Raw genomic sequence first — 18605 nt, 5'->3', positions numbered from 1 at the left:
ATATATATTTATTTAACAAGTTTATTAATTAAGGGATGTCAATATCAGTAAGGGTGGAGATAAAAGTTGTATATATGCTATTATATCTGTAAAGGTAGCATAACACAATACATTAGGTCTCTTTTGTCGAGTATAAGATATGATCATGTTTATCCCTGACATTGTGCACTTATAATATTGTAGGCTTTATTCTAGGCTTATTCTAACCGAAACCTGTCAGTAATAGCGGATGTTCTGGAGTCGCAGGGACTTGTGGGTAATCCAAGGTGCAGTTATCTACTGTCTACGTTCAGTCGGTCCGCTGGAGAGTGAAAAGAACAGTTAAATAAAATAGGAGGACCCTTATACCTTCGAAGTTCAAGTGGATAAATGTCACACATTTGACATGTGCATTCCCTTTGGTCGTGTATTGAACTAATTCACGTACATACATTGTTGCCGGGTCGCCCACGTAAACCTACCAACGCAATGAGTCTGAACGAGCATTCATTGCAAGCCCTGTCGTGGAGGAAACTGTACTTGAGTCGAGCAAAACTAAAGGCTTCCAGCCGGACATCGGCTCTGCTTTCAGGATTTGCAATGGTAACGTAATGTCCGTGGCTCGCTGCAAAATTTTGAAAGTGGTCGTCAACACGGATAATAATGTTGTTTGTTTTTGTAGGTGGCAATGGTGGAAGTACAGCTGGAAAACAGTTATTCTTATCCGCCTGGGCTGCTGATCGCATTCAGTGCCTGCACCACGGTGCTTGTAGCTGTTCACCTTTTTGCTCTTATGGTCAGTACTTGTATTTTGCCCAATATAGAGGCGGTCAGCAATGTGCACAACATCAACTCTGTGCAGGAGTCCCCACATGAGAGAATGCACCGACATATTGAGCTCGCATGGGCTTTTTCTACTGTCATAGGTACCTTGCTTTTTCTAGCCGAGGTGGTTTTGCTCTGCTGGGTCAAATTCTTGCCTGTCAAGAGCAAAGACTCTGCAAATAGTACTATTTCATCTGGGAGAGCTGCCGCCATTACTTCCACCTCTATTATGGTTCCTTTTGCTTTTATCTTCATTGTCTTTGCTGTGCATTTCTACCGCTCCCTGGTTAGTCACAAGACTGATCGACAGTTTCAAGAACTGGAAGAACTGTCTAATCTGACCAGGCTACAAAATGAACTGGACCACAGAGGAGATCCTTCTATCATGCAAGCTCCCAGCTCCATCTTCCCATAGATAAACTGACAAGCTTGGATGTGGCTTGTCCATATCCACGACATTTCATTTGTGAAGAGGCAGCCTAAGAAACTGCACACAAGTCGTCCACAGTGCTCTTGATTACCAGTAGAAAGTAAAATGTCTGAATAATGAAACGACAAAACAATTAATTCCATTTTCTTTATCTGAAAAAAAGAAGTCTTCACATCTATTACCGTAGCTGTCAGCTTAAATACGTTTTTTTTAAGATGCCATTCGTTATGTTATCATGTTTACTATTGTAGTTATTTGCCACCCAATTCAGTGGTCTAATCTAATGCCTGCCGTATGAAAACTTAAAATTTGCCAAACGTTATATTTGTTTAAAACACGTCTCTTTTCTTTTAATAAATAGTTGTTACCTATATGACATTTGATTTATACTAAATCTGTGAATGCTATATGTTCCATATTTCAGTATTGTCATACCAACAAAGAAAAATATTATATTTGGAAGAGGGAAACTATTGTAAAGTTTGTATCTTTTTTACCATAAACTTTGACCGATGTTTTTGATAATGTATGTTGGCATAAAGTTCTATTCCTTGTTAACACATTTGATGAATTAATAAAAAGGCATTCAAGATCCATTGGAATTGTATTTCTATAACCTGATGTCTGATAACACAATTTAGAAGTTATGCCTTTGGCTGTTAGGGTGAAAATGTATATTTTGCATTGGAATTGCACAATTTGAATGTTACCAAAAACCAATACACTGAATCAACAGACTTTGTATTTTAGGTGGTCTTTATTTTTTTGTTGACTTGCTTTGAGAAAACACTTTTCTCTGGCAAAACCAGTCAATTTATTACATGTCACATTTATCTCATGGCGTCCTTCAGACTGCTGCATTGAGAATAAGGCACTGACTTAATTCTAAAGACCAATGATTAAAAGAACATTTTCATGAAAGTTGATTCTGCCTCCATCAAAACCGACTGTGCATCCAACAGCCCCACCTAAACACAAAAATGATTAACAATAATCAGAACAATGGGAAGAAGTTAGATAAATACACCTGTTCCAACCAGTGGTTCCCACCATACCTTTGGGATGGGACTCTTGGATGGCATTGGAGCGTCGTCTCTTCCGTAATCAGACAGTGTACCACATTTACAGACTCCGTCCACCCAGAGGCCTTTGTAAATCTGACCTCGCTCCCAGAATAGGAACCTTCCTTGGCCATTCTTCTTTCCGTCCTGCCAGCTGCCCTCATATCGGTTTCCGTTTGCTTTAAGTAAAAAGAAACGCACCTTGACCTTTCCCTGCGAGGTCACCACCAATCAACTACATGTCATTCCATTTGAAGAGCTTGCCCTTACCCAGCTGGATCATCCCCAGTCCGTGATGCTTGTCGTGAAGCCACGCCCCCTCATATATGTCTCCGTTGTCATAGTGCATTCTCCCCCGGCCACTCCTCCGGCCATCCCTCCACTCGCCCTTATATACAGCCGTCGTACTGTAGTAAAATGTTCCCTGTCCCTAAAGAGATTCATAGTTTTCATGTGTTTCAAGGAGTGTCAATATAGTGCATTGTATAAAGGGAAATATGGTGCAATACATACGTGTTTTTTGTCATTTTTCCATTCACCAGAGTAGAGTCTTGCATATCGGTTGGTTTTTGGACATAGTTTGCTGAAAGTGCCATATCCCTCGCGCTTTCCAAGCCTCCAGTCTCCATCATAGATCGCAGCTGCCTTTTTCCAAATCTGAGTTCCTTTTCCTTTGTATAAATTCAATTTTATAGGTTATGTTCTATGCAGCCTTAGTGACTTCCTTTTATAATGGGCTATTTCAGTTTGCTAGCCTACACCTCTTACCTTGTTTCTTGTTGTCCTGCCATTCCCCGGTGTATTTATCTCCATTTACAGAGTACACTGTTTTACGCTGTCCGTTTTTCTGGGCCTTCGTGTCCCATAACTTGGCCAGGGGTTGGACTTTGTTGGTGTTCTTCAGAAATGGCATGCCTTGGGGTAGACCTACATGAATAACTTAATATAAAGACATCATAGATAACATGCAATAAAAAAAAGGACATGAGCTATGGGTAGGACAGCAAAAATACAACATCATTCAATCTATATTATACAGACCAATTTGAAAGGCAATTTCTCTAACATTTATTTAAACCAGCACTGAACCCCCCACACTATTTGCAACTGTTTTCTTTTATCTTTATGGCTAATCCATAAACTCTCAAGTGTCTACCCTATTTTTGATACTCTTTTGAAAAGCGCATGTGTCTGATTGGACTGTGTCGATCAATCTCCATAACCATCGTCGACCGTCGACGGTCCACCTAACTAGTTTAGAACCCACAAGTAATTCAGGCCTAGAGACATTGTACATATGAATGACGGAGCCTACCTCTCATAAATGTCGAACGCCTATTAATTCAGGAATAGCCGAGTTGTCTTCCAAAGCCATGCTTTATTCTTTAACCAAATTCGGCAACATGCTGTTGGGGTAGCCTACCCCCAGATGAGGACCAGAACCGGACCAGAGCCAAACCTTCTGGCCAATGTTACGCGTCGCTGGTAACCTAGCAACAGGCCCTGTCATACTCCGGCCCCCTCTCCTTGGTTTGTTGGACTGATGTTAGGTACAGGTCAATGAGACCCACATCCGATGCCATTAGCTTAGTGTCTCTAATGTTATAGTAGTATTATATTATAAAAGTTCAAAGTTCAGAAGCACGTATATGAGGCGATGAAAGAGCGCATGCTCAGTCCGAAGCACCCGCTGTGTGTGTGTGTGTGTGTGTGTGTGTGTGTGTGTGTGTGTGTGTGTGTGTGTGTGTGTGTGTGTGTGTGTGTGTGTGTGTGTGTGTGTGTGTGTGGTACACTACACAAAAAGCTCATACAATCATACGCAACATACAGGCCCAAACAAACATTCGCAACTCACACATACGCACACATTCTTACGCAAACTCCCCAAAACCTAAACATTCATACGCAAACACGCCGACAAAACACAAACCAACGCAGCACTTCCGAGAAGGGAGAAGAGTGTGTTGAGTCATCTGCTGCATTATCTATCGTAGACTCCGTCCCACCATGTCTTTCCCGAGACTACAAACTGAATGGGATGAAATCGAGTTGGAATATCAACAACTACAGGCGAGTGTGATCTGAAGGGTTTGAGGGACGTTGACTGGTTCACTGATAGCATGTTTGTCACTGCATCATCACTGCACTGTGGGTGTCACGATCAGATATAAACAGCTAGCTTACTTATTCGGCTCAATATTTGTACTTATTTCTCCGAAAAATATAAAAGTGTTGGATTGCACTGAACCATCTCAAAATGAGATTTGTTTTTCCTTGAGTTGTTCCCCTGTGTACGTTCACGCTAGCTAAGAGCTAATGTAAGCTAGCTTTACCATTAGGTAGACAGGAGGCGGCTAGCATTGGCTGACACTTTTTTTCACTTCCATCACAAAACTTTCCATTATATGTATTGCTTTTCAAACGAAGGTCATACATTCACTTGATGAGCTATATTTGTCTGAACAGTTGCATCAAGGTTAATCTCCTAGCTAACGTGATGTTCGCTGTCTTAATTGCAACACACATGTGCAAGTAAACATGTTTGTTTTACATGGAATGCATATATGCGAGTATGTCAAATACAATCATCTTTGATCATGTTATCACAATGAACAAATATTTATTTTGGCTGATTTGTAGAACCAGTTTGCCAACGTTTTAGGGTTAAGAAATACTTTTCTCTTTTCTGCATTTTGAGGACATGTCTGACATTGATATTGTTAGGGCACCCAGTTCAACACAAAATGCGTGATATTATTGATGATATTTTCTCTCTTATCACATTTTCCAAAACCTTGCTGACGTTCATGGTTTAATATTGACTTATCATCAAAATCGGTATTTTCGTTACTTGTCAGAAAACATTGAATTAAGGAATAAACGTAATAATTGTTAAAGACAACGTGAATATGATTCCCGCAAGATTATCTATCTAAGTGAAACAGGAGAGATGGGATTTTATCCTTTTGGATTTGAATAGGATTGCTTAATGAGGAAGGGAAACATGTCATATATAACTTTAAACAAACAATGTAGAGGAAACTGAGTTTCATAAGCTTCCTTAATGACGTAACATTTCTGAATGATTACAGGGATACTGCTACTGTGCCTGGCATTTCCTGGCATATCTTAATATTAGGACGGTATGTTAGCTTTCATTTTCTTGATAGTTGTACATGTTTTCTACCTTACAGGAAACTCACAAAGTATACCGACAAAAACTAGAAGAACTCACTAGTCTTCAGACCACATGCAGCAGCGGCATCAGTAAACAAAGGAAATCGCTCAAAGACATAAGGCACATTCTGAATAAGTAAGTATATACTTTTTGGACAATTTCAGATTTGTAGTAGTCGGTGACACTCATTCACTGGAGAGGACCCAAGTCACAGCTGTGATACGTGGACTTCAGCTAGTGCTGTGCATCATTCTGTTAAAATAAAAAAAATGCCTAATGTCTTTCATAATTAACATTATCTGTTTTGTGTGTTAATGAATTTGGATTCCACTTGTTAACATGTTTATGAAGGATTTGTCACCACCACTTATATGTTTCAAATCTTTAATTATTTTACTTTATGGTAATTACGTTATTTCTTCACAGGAGTATACCAAAGTGTGACGAGAAAGAATTGGAAGTATTAAAAGACATCAAGATTCAAATCAAAGAAAAGGAGAATGTGTTCTTTGAAATGGAATCATATTTGCCAAAGAAGAATGGGTAAGAACACACACATTTTCTCTGTTCTGTGCTTGGCTTATTGGTTTACTCATTTCTAATGTTGATTGTTTGTTTTTCAGCTTGTACTTAAGCCTAGTTTTAGGAAATGTAAACGTGACCCTTCTCAGCAACCAGGCAAAGTATGGGAAACTTCTGGAGATGTCAATCCACCATCTTTCACGATTATGGGATATTCGTCATTTAACTACATATTTCTTATTTTTTCCTAGATTTGCATACAAAGATGAGTATGAGAAGTTTAAAGTTTTCATGACAATAATACTCCTGTTCGGGGCCATAACCTGTCTCTTCTTCTTAAATTACCGGTAAGTGATATTGATCCCGGCGCTCCAACCTCTCTGCCTTATCCTTGACGTAGTGTCTCATAGTCTTCTCTGTTCCAGTGTCACAGATGAGCTCTTCAACTTCTTGTTGGTGTGGTACTATTGCACGTTAACCATACGGGAGAGCATCCTTATGTGTAATGGCTCTAGGTGGGTACCAGAAAGTCCTCATTTCATCTGGTTAAAAGAGTTGTGTCAATTTCAACACACTTTCATTCTTTTCATTGTGTCCTTAATTATAGCACAAATATCTTTTACTGACTTGGTTTGGGTCGAAACCTTGAAAGACGTTTTACCTATTGTCGACTTCCACGATGAAACTCCCAAGAGTGACCTGAACACAAGTTAAACAAGTCCTGCATATGCTCATAGTACCCAAGTTGCACTTTATAGGTGCTCTTCCCTGTTTCGGGGCAATTCATCTTGCCTGTCAATAACGTGCTTGTGAAATGCAATATTTGTCAATGGCAGAGAAATTTCGGGAGGGAGTGAGCAGAGGGAGGGGATATAAGCTCAGTGGCTTGTTTGTTGATTTGGCAATCATTAGGCAGATGGTTACACAGAGCATTGGGGAGGTGAAAGATAAGAAAATGTTGTAATTAATTGGCTTTACTGTTAATTAATCCCAAAGGAATGTGTACTCTGTCATTTGTATTTCCACGTTCTGTTGTAGAATCAAAGGTTGGTGGGTATCTCATCACTATGTGTCCACCTTTCTGTCGGGAGTCATGCTCACATGGTAAGATTGGAAAGTATATCTTTCATTTTTGGGGGTAATATACAAGTAGTTTACAAGTTTGTAATTATGTTTTTGTATTTTAAAAGGCCAGAGGGACAAATGTACCAGATGTTCAGGAGCCAATTCCTGGCGTTTTCCATATATCAAAGTAAGTAATATTTGTATCCCTCAAAGTAAGGATCACGTTGATATGGATTGTACAAGGTTATGGATCATGTCTGCAAAATGTTTTAATGTGATGCTGTACTCGTACTGGTTCAACTCTTAACGTAAACTTGGCAAGGACTCTGAACTAAAATTGGAATCTAGTATTGGATAACATTAGTTTGAATAGTCATTAACTTCAGTTAAAGTCGCAATGTGTAACATTACAAATGGCTCATAGCCTAAAATGATCTGGATCTGTAGTCATTGTTGATCGATAGTGATTCAAATAATGTTATCAATAACAGTTGTTTTTTTTAACAACTGGGTGGCTAGATAACTAAAAATGAAGACCTTTTATTGCACTATGGCCTTTTTAACCCGTAAACACCCCTCAATTACAGTAGAGTTATACGGCTAAGTGAATGTCACCAATGGCTCATTTTTCTTTGCTGTCCACAGGCTTCGTTCAGTTTCTCCAGTACTACTACCAGAGCGGCTGTTTATATCGGTTACGAGCTCTGGGGGAGAGAAATCAGCTGGATCTAACAGTAGGTAAGAAAGATATTTTTGGTCTGTCGATAGACATCTACAACTCATGGCAACAGGGGAAAAGGGAAGTGTTCAGCAAGTGTTTGTGCCAGCCCACTGATGCACAATTGAATCACGTTTCAATGCATCCGTACAGGAAATGAAATGTGATCGTCTCGCATGTAATGCATCTCTTATGGCCTGCATTGTGTCCCTTTGGTCCTGGTGTTGTACCCTAACACCTCACCTGTCTCTCTGCAGAGGGCTTCCAGTCTTGGATGTGGCGAGGACTCACTTTTGTCCTGCCTTTCCTTTTCTTTGGCCATGTAAGTTCTGCATCTGTTAGTTAATAAAAACAGAATAAAATGTGGTTTCAATAGATCCAATGATTGCCGAGAACAGTGCATGATTCATTTTAAATGAATAAAACTGATAAAATTGGGAGTGGTGTCAAGGATTAGAATAAATTGTCCTCCTCATATACAGCATGGATTTAATAACATTTACTATCTTTTTCTAACAGTTTTGGCAGCTCTACAACTCGATCACTCTGTTTCGCTTGGCCGGACATGAAGATTGTAAGGAGTGGCAGGTAAGAATTGGACGTTAGGGTTATTGAGTGGAGTACTTAATAGTGGGATTTTATCATCAATGTCAGGATAATCTCAATTGAATGCTATGGATGTTCTAAAAAAACAATGCTTGTGTAGTGCGAGCTGTTTGGTACGTTATATGTAGAGTCCATTCTACAATGGTCAAACTGGCTGTGGTTGAACTCCTGAACCACAGGTGTTTGTTAAAGTAAAATTGTTTTATCATCAAATGTGTAGCATAGCATGTTCGTCCTTGTGCTACGGGGTCAGAATTTGACACTGAGGATCTTGTGTAATTCCATCTTTTACAATAATGGCACAGTCGTTTGTAGGCCTAGAAATTACTCCCCAGATGGCTTAAAATATCATAAGTCTAATAAATGTTTTTCTGTCAAATAAATGTCATTTGACTGAAAAACTTCTAATATTCTGGTATGAACAGGATTCGCACTCATGTGTCCTGATATCCAAAGTCAGCCTTTTTTTTTTAAATCATCCATTGATATTCATCAAGATCAGCGTGTTCTATTTAAAGTCCATTCAACGTTTTTTCTTGTACACATTATTAAGAAATAAGATTTGTCAGTTCACTTGCTGAAACAAACAAACAAACAAACAAACAATGTTGAACAATCTACATTTCTTTTTCTCCCAGGTATTCATGTTGGGCCTCACGTTCCTTGTGTTGTTCACGGGTAATTTCCTCACCACTGTAAAGGTTGTCCACCAGAAAGTTCAGCAAAATCACGAAAAGGTGCAAAAGACAGACTAAGCTATTTCTGAAAAAGATCCAACTGTTCCAAATGGCCAATAAATGTCAAATTGAAGGCATGAGACACGATTTGCAGAAAAGGAAGTGGGAGCCACAGTTTTCCTCAGGCATTGATGAATGAACGTCTAGCAAAAGTGGTTGGGGGATTTATGCATTCTAATCACTATAGAAGGTATTTGCTGCACATTAACTAAATGGTGTACACAGTATAGATTGACCACTACAAATTCTTGTTTTTTTGTGAGGATAAGAATTGTAATTTATTTTAACAATCTTTATTTGTGTATGGGTTAAGTGGGCTGTACACATTATAGATTGACCACTGCAAACTCTTGGTTGTTTGTGTAGATAAGAATTCTAATTTATTTTAACAATCTTTATTTGTGTATGGGTTAAGTGGGCTGTACACATTATAGATTGACCACTGCAAACTCTTGGTTGTTTGTGTAGATAAGAATTCTAATTTATTTTAATAATCTTTATTTGTGTATGGGTTAAGTGTTTTTTTTGTATGGTGTAGGAAGTTAAACCAATCGGGATTCCTCCAATGATATGCAATTGAAGAGGCTGGGTAGCATTTCTGTGTCGTGACCTTTTTTATATCATGAGCCTTCAAAGACCTATGTCTGTCCAGTGGCCGCTGCTTACACCACCATTAGGTGGGGCAACTGATTATTGCACTGCATACAGTGCTAATCCTTCCCCCCCCCCCGAAAAAAGGTACAAACAAGTGTTCTGTGCATCAAATAAATTGGACATGGTTAAAGTCCTCAAGAAATTTGATTTGATCACTTCTTCCCTAGCACCCTTGTTGCGTCCACACAACCTTTTAGGTGTCGATGGTACACTGAGACTGAGGGCTGCTGCTTCCCCTCCTCCCTTCAGGCATCTTGGTACATTGTGCTTAAGAGATCGGGGTTTATAGATGAAATACATTCCTTGCAGATATTGCCATGTATGCGTCAACTTGTTTTGGGTCAAATAATTGTTAACAAGCACTTATTTTAATGCTCTAAAGCTATTTTTTTTTTATTAAATCTGCTACAGGTTCGTCATAGCCTGGTGAACAATGTGTTGAAAGGATATGTGTGCATTGAGTTGATCCATTCATTTATTTTGTTGATGAATAAATATTGTCGTGAAAATAGATGAAATCATGTACATTTTGCCTGCAGAACACTATATTGAACAAACAACTGCTGTTGTTACTCGTACTGTATAATAGTCTAACAGGACAAATATGGTTCATAAACCTAGGTCACCTATTATTACTCATATGTTGTTTCAAGGGTCCACCTCCTGATTTATGGTCCAGGGTTATTGTTTAGTTTTCAGATGATGTTAATGTGGAATATCATGTAGTTGCTGGGCTCTACTGCCTTATCGTCCCGGTAGCTTTTTAATTCAACACTTTTTTTTGTTGTGTAGAATATCCAAAGATGTTGGTGTTCGTGTTGTCTAATACTGTTTACTGTTTAAATGTCACTTTTTTTTTTTGGTGATGGTTGAGGTTGTTTTTTGTCAACAAAATTTTGGACCACATTTTCACATTTAATGGACGGAATTAATGTCCTGAATAGATCAATGTAGCTAATGATTATTTTAACCCTGCTTCACTCACCTCAAATCTGAAAAATGTGCCTGACCATTATCAGTAAGAGGCATTTTTCTGTGCATTGCATTTAAATGAATAAAACCTGTTTTAAACTTGAAGCCATTTCATTTTATGATGAAAAATTAACTAGTTAAACACAGCATGGTTGATTTAACATTAATGATTTGTGTTTGTGTTATGCTTTTCAAACCCTCATTGTGTTATTAAAATGACATTAAAGTCATTATTATTTTCAATACTTACTCTTCTTTTATTGAGCAGACCATTTAGGGCTGGAAAAAAAAGGAACCAATGTCCATTCCTTTGAATGTCATTTTAAATTATTTGTTCTTTGTGATGAAACATTTAATACTCTACGCAAATAATTTAAATATGTAGCTACAGATGAATACCCATTGGGCATTAGCTTTTTTTACATTTTATATTGCATATTATTCGGTTCAGTACAATTTATAATAAAAGTTTCAATGCAAAATACTGTTTAAAATACAACATAAAGAGCCTTTTAATTTCAGCATGGTTTGAAAATTAATTACAAAAAAAATTGTACAAAAATCTTGTATAAGAATAAAGAGGATGTTTGATACATTTACAAGTACATTACATTTAGGGATACACCAACTGCTCCATGCAATCAAGATATTGGTGATAAGGATATCGATCAACGTCATTGGTCAACCGTATTGATGGATAACCTCAATATAACGGCCACTTTGTTTCTTTTTTAACTTCTTTGTAAACATGCCTGGCATACCTCCAAGGGGCCAAACCACAGTCACGCTTATTATCGGCCATGTTCAATACTGATAGTCCTCTAGCCTGTCTTTCTTCTCATACACTTCCCATAGGTCCTGTCTTCACAATTCACATTGCGACACATCGCCTCTTCCTTTTCCTCTTCCGCGCTTTACGACAGGCCTCCAGCGCCGTTTTCGTAGTTTCCTGGAACACTTGCTCAACGTTTTCCTGGTGTTTGGCGGAACATTCGAGATACAGTTCAGCGTTCATCTGCTGTCGAACGTCCTCGCCCTGTCACGGAAAGGACCAGGGAAATAAAATAAGGAAATAGATGGAGAAAATAGTTAAAGGTCCAACCCTCCTACATTGCCAACTATTATTTCCAATAAAAAGGCTACTAACTGAATTATATAATAGTTTCTAACAACTTATAAAGGTTTATATATATATATATATATATATTGTGCGACCAATAAGACATCACAGTTGAGGTATTTTCATACGAAACAAAGGTTTATTTGTTAGATGGTGCCGTTCACCTGTGTGTACGTAATAGGAGTCTGATCCACCGCTTTAAGCTTCCGTATGCGCTCCTTATCCTTACGCAGATCCGTCTTACAGCCAATCAGGATCACTGGAATGTCCTTACAGAAGTGCTTCAACTCTGGGTGCCACTATGTGAAGATTTTGTGGGGTAAGTAATTATGCACCTGTTAAACATCTTCCATTTTCCTCTTACTCTCCTCTACTTGAGCCCAATTACAGTTGGTGAAATATACCTTACTGTATTAACTGTTATAACTGTAAAAGGTCAAGAATGTAGCAACGTATTAAAAGACAATTATTTAGCTAAATCTCTTATTGGACGAGTTTTGGTATGCTTAAAATGCTATGAAAAAAAGAGGGTAAGCCTTGTAATAGCACTGATGGATAATAGAACAATTAATAGATTATGTACTTTGAGATCAATGTTGTAGGCCTATGGGTACTATAAAACAATTCATAACCTAACCTTTACACATAATTACCTTGATCAAGACATTTTCAAAGCTTGTGGGGTTAGTGACATCATAGCAGACCATGATCAGATGGGCTTCTTGGTAGGACAGGGGTCTCAAGCGATCATAGTCATCCTGTCCTTAAGAAATGCAAATAAAGCCTCTATTAAATGGGTATTGAAGAGACGGGGAGGGAAACACATGATCTTTATGATCCAGCTTGTGATTAGATATGTATGTTCATAACCACATCCTGCCCAGCTTCCTATTATATTCTTCTAAAGCGTCTGCTGCAAATGTGCAAAGATAAGCTGCAAAACTATGGCGGACGTGTTCCGGAAGAACCCACCACACAATATCTCAGCAAGACAAAGTTAGAGGAACTGTGTAACCGAGTCCCGATGCTTCTATAGGCAGTGGAATGTCACACAGCTACAGCCCACACCCAGGTCAATGTCCCAATAGCCTGGTCAGGTTTGGTTTCCTGATTTAGCTTACTATCGAAAGCGTACTGGCAATATGAGTACGATTAACAGATGCCAAGACATTAGCACAATATAATGATCAAATATGTATTGAATAAAATATGTTTGAGGACAGAATATGTAGTCGATATTAGTCATATCTTTATTTATTGTTCGTAGGGAGTCTTACCAGCAGTGTCATAAAGGTTGAGCCTTATGTTTTTCCCACCATGAGTTATAGTTGTGACATATTTTTCGAACACCGAAGGGGCATATTTCTGTTTTTTTGGGGGAAATCAATAGATGAAAGACGTTAAGCTATGCTCATATTTGTTCCATTGATATTCTACCTTTTTGTCAAGTTAAAAGAACATGATTGTTCATAATAAAAAACATATTTGCAAAGTCACCATTGTTTTATTTGCTTTCATGATGTTTGTATATTGATACAAAATATATAATACTTAGTGAATAAAAAAAAACAATTCCTCCTCATGGTGGGTGAAAAGAGCCAGGGCTTGAGCTCAAAGGATCTTACCTCCGGAAAGTCACCTTTGGCGTACACCATGAGAAGAGAGGTTTTCCCACAGCCCCCATCTCCAACAATGACAATCTTCAGCTCTTCGTGGATCTTCACGGTCTCATTGCTCGGCACTGCACCATTTTGCGTCATGTCTCCTCAAAGCGACCTCAATAACGTCTGTATCACTAAGTCCACCACTCTGCTTGCCTCCTCATGGTGAAGACCGATGGTTCGTTCCGAAAATAAGAAACTGTCGACTTTCAGAAAGCCATGAGTTTTTTTTTTTTATACCTGGTATCTCATTGTGTTAACCGCTTCCTCTTCCTGCATGAACTGTTTCCAATTGCTTTCAGATGCACACAACACACACACGCACGCTCATCTCTTGTTCCCTTATCTGCCCCACTAAATGTCATTTTTGTAGCAAGACGTGAGCAGCTGAGCATATATCGCCAGAGCTCCCTCTTTACTGTTTACTCCTGTGTTTGTGTGTGTGTGTGTGTGTGTGTGTGTGTGTGGGGGGGGGGGGGGGGGGGGGGGGGGGGGGGGGGGCTACAAACCACTGTAATTGGCTATTTTTTCACCTGAAACTATCATCTCTCAGACATTTCATTCTAGAAAATAAAATCTAGCTCATCTGGTTTAGGTGTCTAGTGGTCTGAACTGAAGCCCAAATACAGTTTAATGTAGTGAGTGACAGATCCATCGATTTATACATTAACTGGTATTACTAGCCACTGAATATTATATACATTTTGATTTAAACATATCCTTGTTTATACATAAACATACAGCAGAAGAATTTATGGAATATTGTCCTAATATAAATCTTCAACCCAAATGGAATGTTTAAATATTATCTTTTTATTTAAGGTGACAATTAGATACTGAAACCATCCTGGTGTTCCTTGGTTTTATCGAGTGAATGTTAAAACTAATAATTAAATAACTTGGAGACTTAATTCTAAGCCTTCTTCAGGTTTGGCTGGAACATCTGCGACAGTTATATTCCTAGAAGGCTATAACATTTACAACCATGCATTTCATTTGAACAGCTGTAACATAAAAGTAAATGGATGGATTTTGAGTTTCTTGATACTTACAACAGGAAAGAGAGCAATTTGTTGTTCAGCCTATTTTATTACAATATTTCCTGAATGTAATGACAATAAAACAGTAAAATAAAAAAGGTAATTGTGTAGACCTAACCCTACGCAATACAAAATACTGACAAATTGCAAATAGTAAGGACGTAAAGATATATTTTCACCTAATATGCAGATTCAGGACATTGCAAAATGCATTCAACAATAGTCAATCCTTGTAAATCGACCACACCAGACCTCAACAACAAGAAGTCGTAGAAGACCGTCGTTGTCCAGCCTGTAAACATCCTTAAATACTCCATGTAGCCTCAAATATTCAGAATATTAAAAGATCACTGATTTAATGAATCCACTGTTCTTCACAAGGGCAGATCTGCAGAGCAAGCACCCCTGTAGACTATACAAACATCTATAAACAATTGGTCTGGGAGCCAATCTAACTATGCACTTAATTGTATTTTTATTCTCGTATGTCGGCTTTAGCAGGAAAAGCAAACCAGTACCTGCGGGCTGTTGGTCGAGAGGAGAGAGCAGGAGAACTTTGTACTGCAGAACGGGGCCACTCCACTCCTTTGTGGAATATTCCAGCCTTAATTCTTTCCAGTCTGAATTTGCGTAATGCTGGCCCAACCCACTAGGGAGTGGGGAAGGCCTAAAAATAACCCTGTAAACAGCTTTGTAACCCTTCACCTATGAGACTGGTGGACGAAGATATACATATAACACACAAACCCGAGATAAGTAGGCATATACGTGTTATTTAACGCTTTTCCGCATTGCTGTGGGCCTACGTGTTTGCCCCCAATGTCATAGGGAATTTAACTCGTGGCCTGAAAAGGCATTATGGAATGCAGCTGAAGGCAGTTGAACTAGAAAAACAGGCCTCCAATGGAAAAATACTGTTTGGAAAACAAAGTAATAAATAGCGTCGTGCCGATTAGAGGCAGTTTGACGTGGTAACGATTTAGCTTTGATCTTACCGTAACGGTCACTTAAAGCCACGTCTACAAAATTGGCATTTTGTTTTGGAAAAGACACACAGATCAACAGCTCAATAAAATGACGTGGCCCGCGGTTTATGGGTTCGACGCCACGGGAAGCAAACAAAGATTGCGCAATAACGTTAGGCTCCACAAAATGTTCAGGTTAAGAATAGGCCTACATCGCAGGAAGAATTAAAAGACACACACTATCCCCAGTTTCCCAGTCTTCGTTTTCCCTGTATGAATTGGATAAATTACTTCCTTCTTGGGTGTTGCGTATCCGTGGCTTGTCAACACCAAACTCTATTCGAACCACGTCCTTGAATAGACAGCCACAGACGCAAAGAAGGCGCAGGACCACGGATCTCTTTCAGTGTCCTGAGGAAAAATATCTGCGTTGTTTTAACGGTGTTTTATATGACCTTATATGGCAGTGGGGTGCAGCTTGCGAGCTCGCGTGGCAACTGTCCGTCGATGCCAAAACCAGTTTGGACCAGTCAGCCGCCCGCAGCTGCCTCAAGTCGACGAGACGGAGTATGCCTAATGTTGCCTTTCTACACAGATATCGAAATGATTTCTTTCTCTGTTTTTCTAGTTTAGAAGTTTATCCCATACATGAATTATAAAATGGAAGCTATGTTTTTCTCTACGATCCTACGAACTGAGTGGCTCGTAGGATACATTACTGTCCTGGAAAGATCGAGCCTCACCCAGTGATGGCGCAGGAACTTTTCCAGCACAGTGTTCTCCTTTGTGTGAAGGAGCCATTTTGAAACGCAGAGAACACACTGAACAAATGTAGACTAAAGGGTTTCTGTGGACAAAGGAAGCCATGCAGTGAAATATACAAGATATTTCACATCCAATAAGGGTTTAGCTCGAATAAGATTCTCTTCTGGATTACATGTTTTGAAAACCTAACTGTAAGTTCCTACAATACCAATAAAATGATTTAAAATAGGCTGTCACACAAACAGTTTATTTTTTAGTTAATTCATTCCCGTCCCCTTCCATTTCATTGATACTTAAATATATTCCAACATTTACACGTGAATATAAACATTAAGAGTCAGCACGAAAATCCATTACCTTTAAACCCCCTTCATTTGTTGATCTTAAATGGTGTGTAGTCTAGGTCTGATATCTTCACATGGACGAGGTTAACACTGGCTGCAATCCTGTCTTCCAGAAAAATGATACTGTGCATATAGCTCAGATGCTGCTTGAAGCGTTCTGCATATTCGTTGGTCAATAGGCAGTGCCTAGTATTAATGAAACGTTTGAAAACAGCTATATTTTCTTCTTGCTAATGGATGTGTTTCTTTGCAGGAGATGAATTCCCACCATTTCCTAATGCCATTACTAGAGGATCCGAAGATGGAATTGAGAGCATTTCTTCTGACCCTGTACTTAGGCCTGTTAACTGCTTTTCCCCAAAATGAAAAGGTAAATATTTGATGTTTTCTCCATGGGTTTACTGTAGGACTAAGCAGGACATTTGAGTCATTGTATATACGCAAACAACTGCCTGGTTGGTGTTCTACAGACATTTTAATTTGCCCTTGAGGGAAGGTCAGTGAACACATTTGGTTCTGTAATGCCAAACGCAGAGCCTGCCGTTAAGCACTGCTGAAGTCACCACAGCACGCTGACATAGGGTAGTTAAATGCACCTAAGCCAAGGTCTATTGAATTCACAGGATATCCCTGCTGAAAGAGGAAATCATTAGTATATCGAAATTAAAAGGGTTATTAAAGAATAATCAATATTTAAAAACACATACAAACGATAATGCCAAAGGTGATGGTAGATTGCCTGTGGCCCACAAGTGATATTTAGGGAGCGTTTGCAAACAACCTACAACGGATATTTGAATAGTAGTATGCCCGTGATCAGACATGCCATTGTTCCTTCATGATGAATTTCATGACAGCTCATTAAAACGGACAATTGAAATTTACTTTTACTAACAGCCATTGCATGCCTCACATCAATGCATAGCTTAACTATAAAACTGACATTTTTTTTTTTATAAAAGAATGTAACTTACTCATTTCTATCCTATAAGGCCATTAAGTATACCATCACACATTGTCATTTTAGTGTTACACTCTATCCAACTCCACCAAATCTTTAAGCTGTTTATTTACATGTTTTTTTCTTTTTACTTTAGAAACAAACACTACATATATATATATATGGGTGTGCCATGGCCTAGTTAAAACAAAGATGGATTCCAGGCAGAGGAAAAAAGGTTCAAAATGTCAAAGGGGTTACATCCAGTATTTTATCTTCCTTCTTCTCAATCCTTTAAAGGAGGAATCATAGTTTTATCATAGTCCATAAGAGATGAGCAAATCAAGTATAAGATCCCCTTTGGAACAAAGGAAACCCATATAGGCCATTGAGTCCTGTTTCAGGAAAATGGCTGCCGAGAGCGCTCAGCCCCCTCTCTCTCTGCTCTCTGTTGAAGGATTCCTGAGCCTTGCCTCTAATAGCTGAATGCTGAGATGGTGCTTCATTCTGATTGGCCGTCGGAGCTTCCACTGTTAACCAGCCAATTGCCCAAGCACTGCAAAATATCAAGCAATGACAAACAACCCCCCATTCTGGGAATATCCTTGCGTCCAAATCCAAAGTGGTTAACCTGCCATAATTTCACGTTTCCGTGGTGAATTGTAAAATGGGATAGAATAGATTGGATCTTTGGCATTTGATTATATTTAGAAGGGTCGACTAAACCTTTTACAAAAACGCTAATATTTAAAGATAGGCGATTTGATTGTGGCTCTTTCGCAAAATCGTATTTACACGTAATCACTTTGCATTTAGAGAAAAAATAATTAGGCAGTATTCCCAAGGCTCAGGTATTCCGTTCAGTGCCATGCTCCTCGAGTCAATACAACCCCCCAAATAGAAGGGCGACTAAGTTTAATGTAAAAGCTTGTAAATATGAAATAATGCGGGGGTTATACCGTGTTCTCTGGCATAATACTTGCGTTATCCTGCTATAAAACAGGTTTACTAAATATTGCCCCC

General features: G+C 38.8%; 4 protein-coding genes across 4 annotated transcripts; 2 read left to right on the top strand and 2 right to left on the bottom strand.

Annotated features, from left to right (window-relative positions):
• The first annotated feature begins 267 nt into the window (after nucleotides 1-267).
• orai1b (ORAI calcium release-activated calcium modulator 1b) lies at nucleotides 268-1782 on the top strand. The gene is made up of 2 exons (XM_079734767.1): nucleotides 268-582; nucleotides 662-1782. The coding sequence occupies exons 1-2, from the start codon at nucleotides 469-471 to the stop codon at nucleotides 1217-1219; spliced, it is 672 nt and encodes a 223-aa protein (XP_079590893.1). The 5' UTR covers nucleotides 268-468; the 3' UTR covers nucleotides 1220-1782.
• Nucleotides 1783-2097: 315 nt separating this feature from the next.
• Nucleotides 2098-3229, bottom strand: morn3 (MORN repeat containing 3). Its single transcript, XM_079736005.1, has 5 exons — nucleotides 3064-3229; nucleotides 2809-2966; nucleotides 2566-2725; nucleotides 2290-2474; nucleotides 2098-2202 (listed from the first exon to the last, which is right to left on the bottom strand). The coding sequence occupies exons 1-5, from the start codon at nucleotides 3206-3208 to the stop codon at nucleotides 2134-2136; spliced, it is 717 nt and encodes a 238-aa protein (XP_079592131.1). The 5' UTR covers nucleotides 3209-3229; the 3' UTR covers nucleotides 2098-2133.
• Nucleotides 3230-4120: 891 nt separating this feature from the next.
• tmem120b (transmembrane protein 120B) lies at nucleotides 4121-11084 on the top strand. Its single transcript, XM_079734865.1, has 12 exons — nucleotides 4121-4365; nucleotides 5490-5608; nucleotides 5900-6016; nucleotides 6097-6156; nucleotides 6247-6342; nucleotides 6421-6510; nucleotides 7034-7099; nucleotides 7186-7247; nucleotides 7706-7798; nucleotides 8036-8100; nucleotides 8298-8366; nucleotides 9023-11084. The coding sequence occupies exons 1-12, from the start codon at nucleotides 4303-4305 to the stop codon at nucleotides 9137-9139; spliced, it is 1017 nt and encodes a 338-aa protein (XP_079590991.1). The 5' UTR covers nucleotides 4121-4302; the 3' UTR covers nucleotides 9140-11084.
• A 145-nt stretch (nucleotides 11085-11229) lies between these two features.
• rhof (ras homolog family member F) lies at nucleotides 11230-13891 on the bottom strand. Its single transcript, XM_079734866.1, has 5 exons — nucleotides 13493-13891; nucleotides 13145-13232; nucleotides 12521-12630; nucleotides 12032-12166; nucleotides 11230-11783 (listed from the first exon to the last, which is right to left on the bottom strand). Exons 1-5 carry the CDS (start codon nucleotides 13625-13627, stop codon nucleotides 11619-11621), a joined length of 633 nt encoding a protein of 210 aa, XP_079590992.1. The 5' UTR covers nucleotides 13628-13891; the 3' UTR covers nucleotides 11230-11618.
• Nucleotides 13892-18605: the final 4714 nt, after the last annotated feature.

The sequence above is a fragment of the Pollachius pollachius genome (assembly GCF_949987615.1).
Source record: "Pollachius pollachius genome assembly, chromosome: 4".
Lineage (NCBI taxonomy): Eukaryota > Metazoa > Chordata > Actinopteri > Gadiformes > Gadidae > Pollachius > Pollachius pollachius.
The sequence above is the reverse complement of the archived record's forward strand: the minus strand, read 5'-3'. Positions and strand labels throughout refer to the sequence as shown.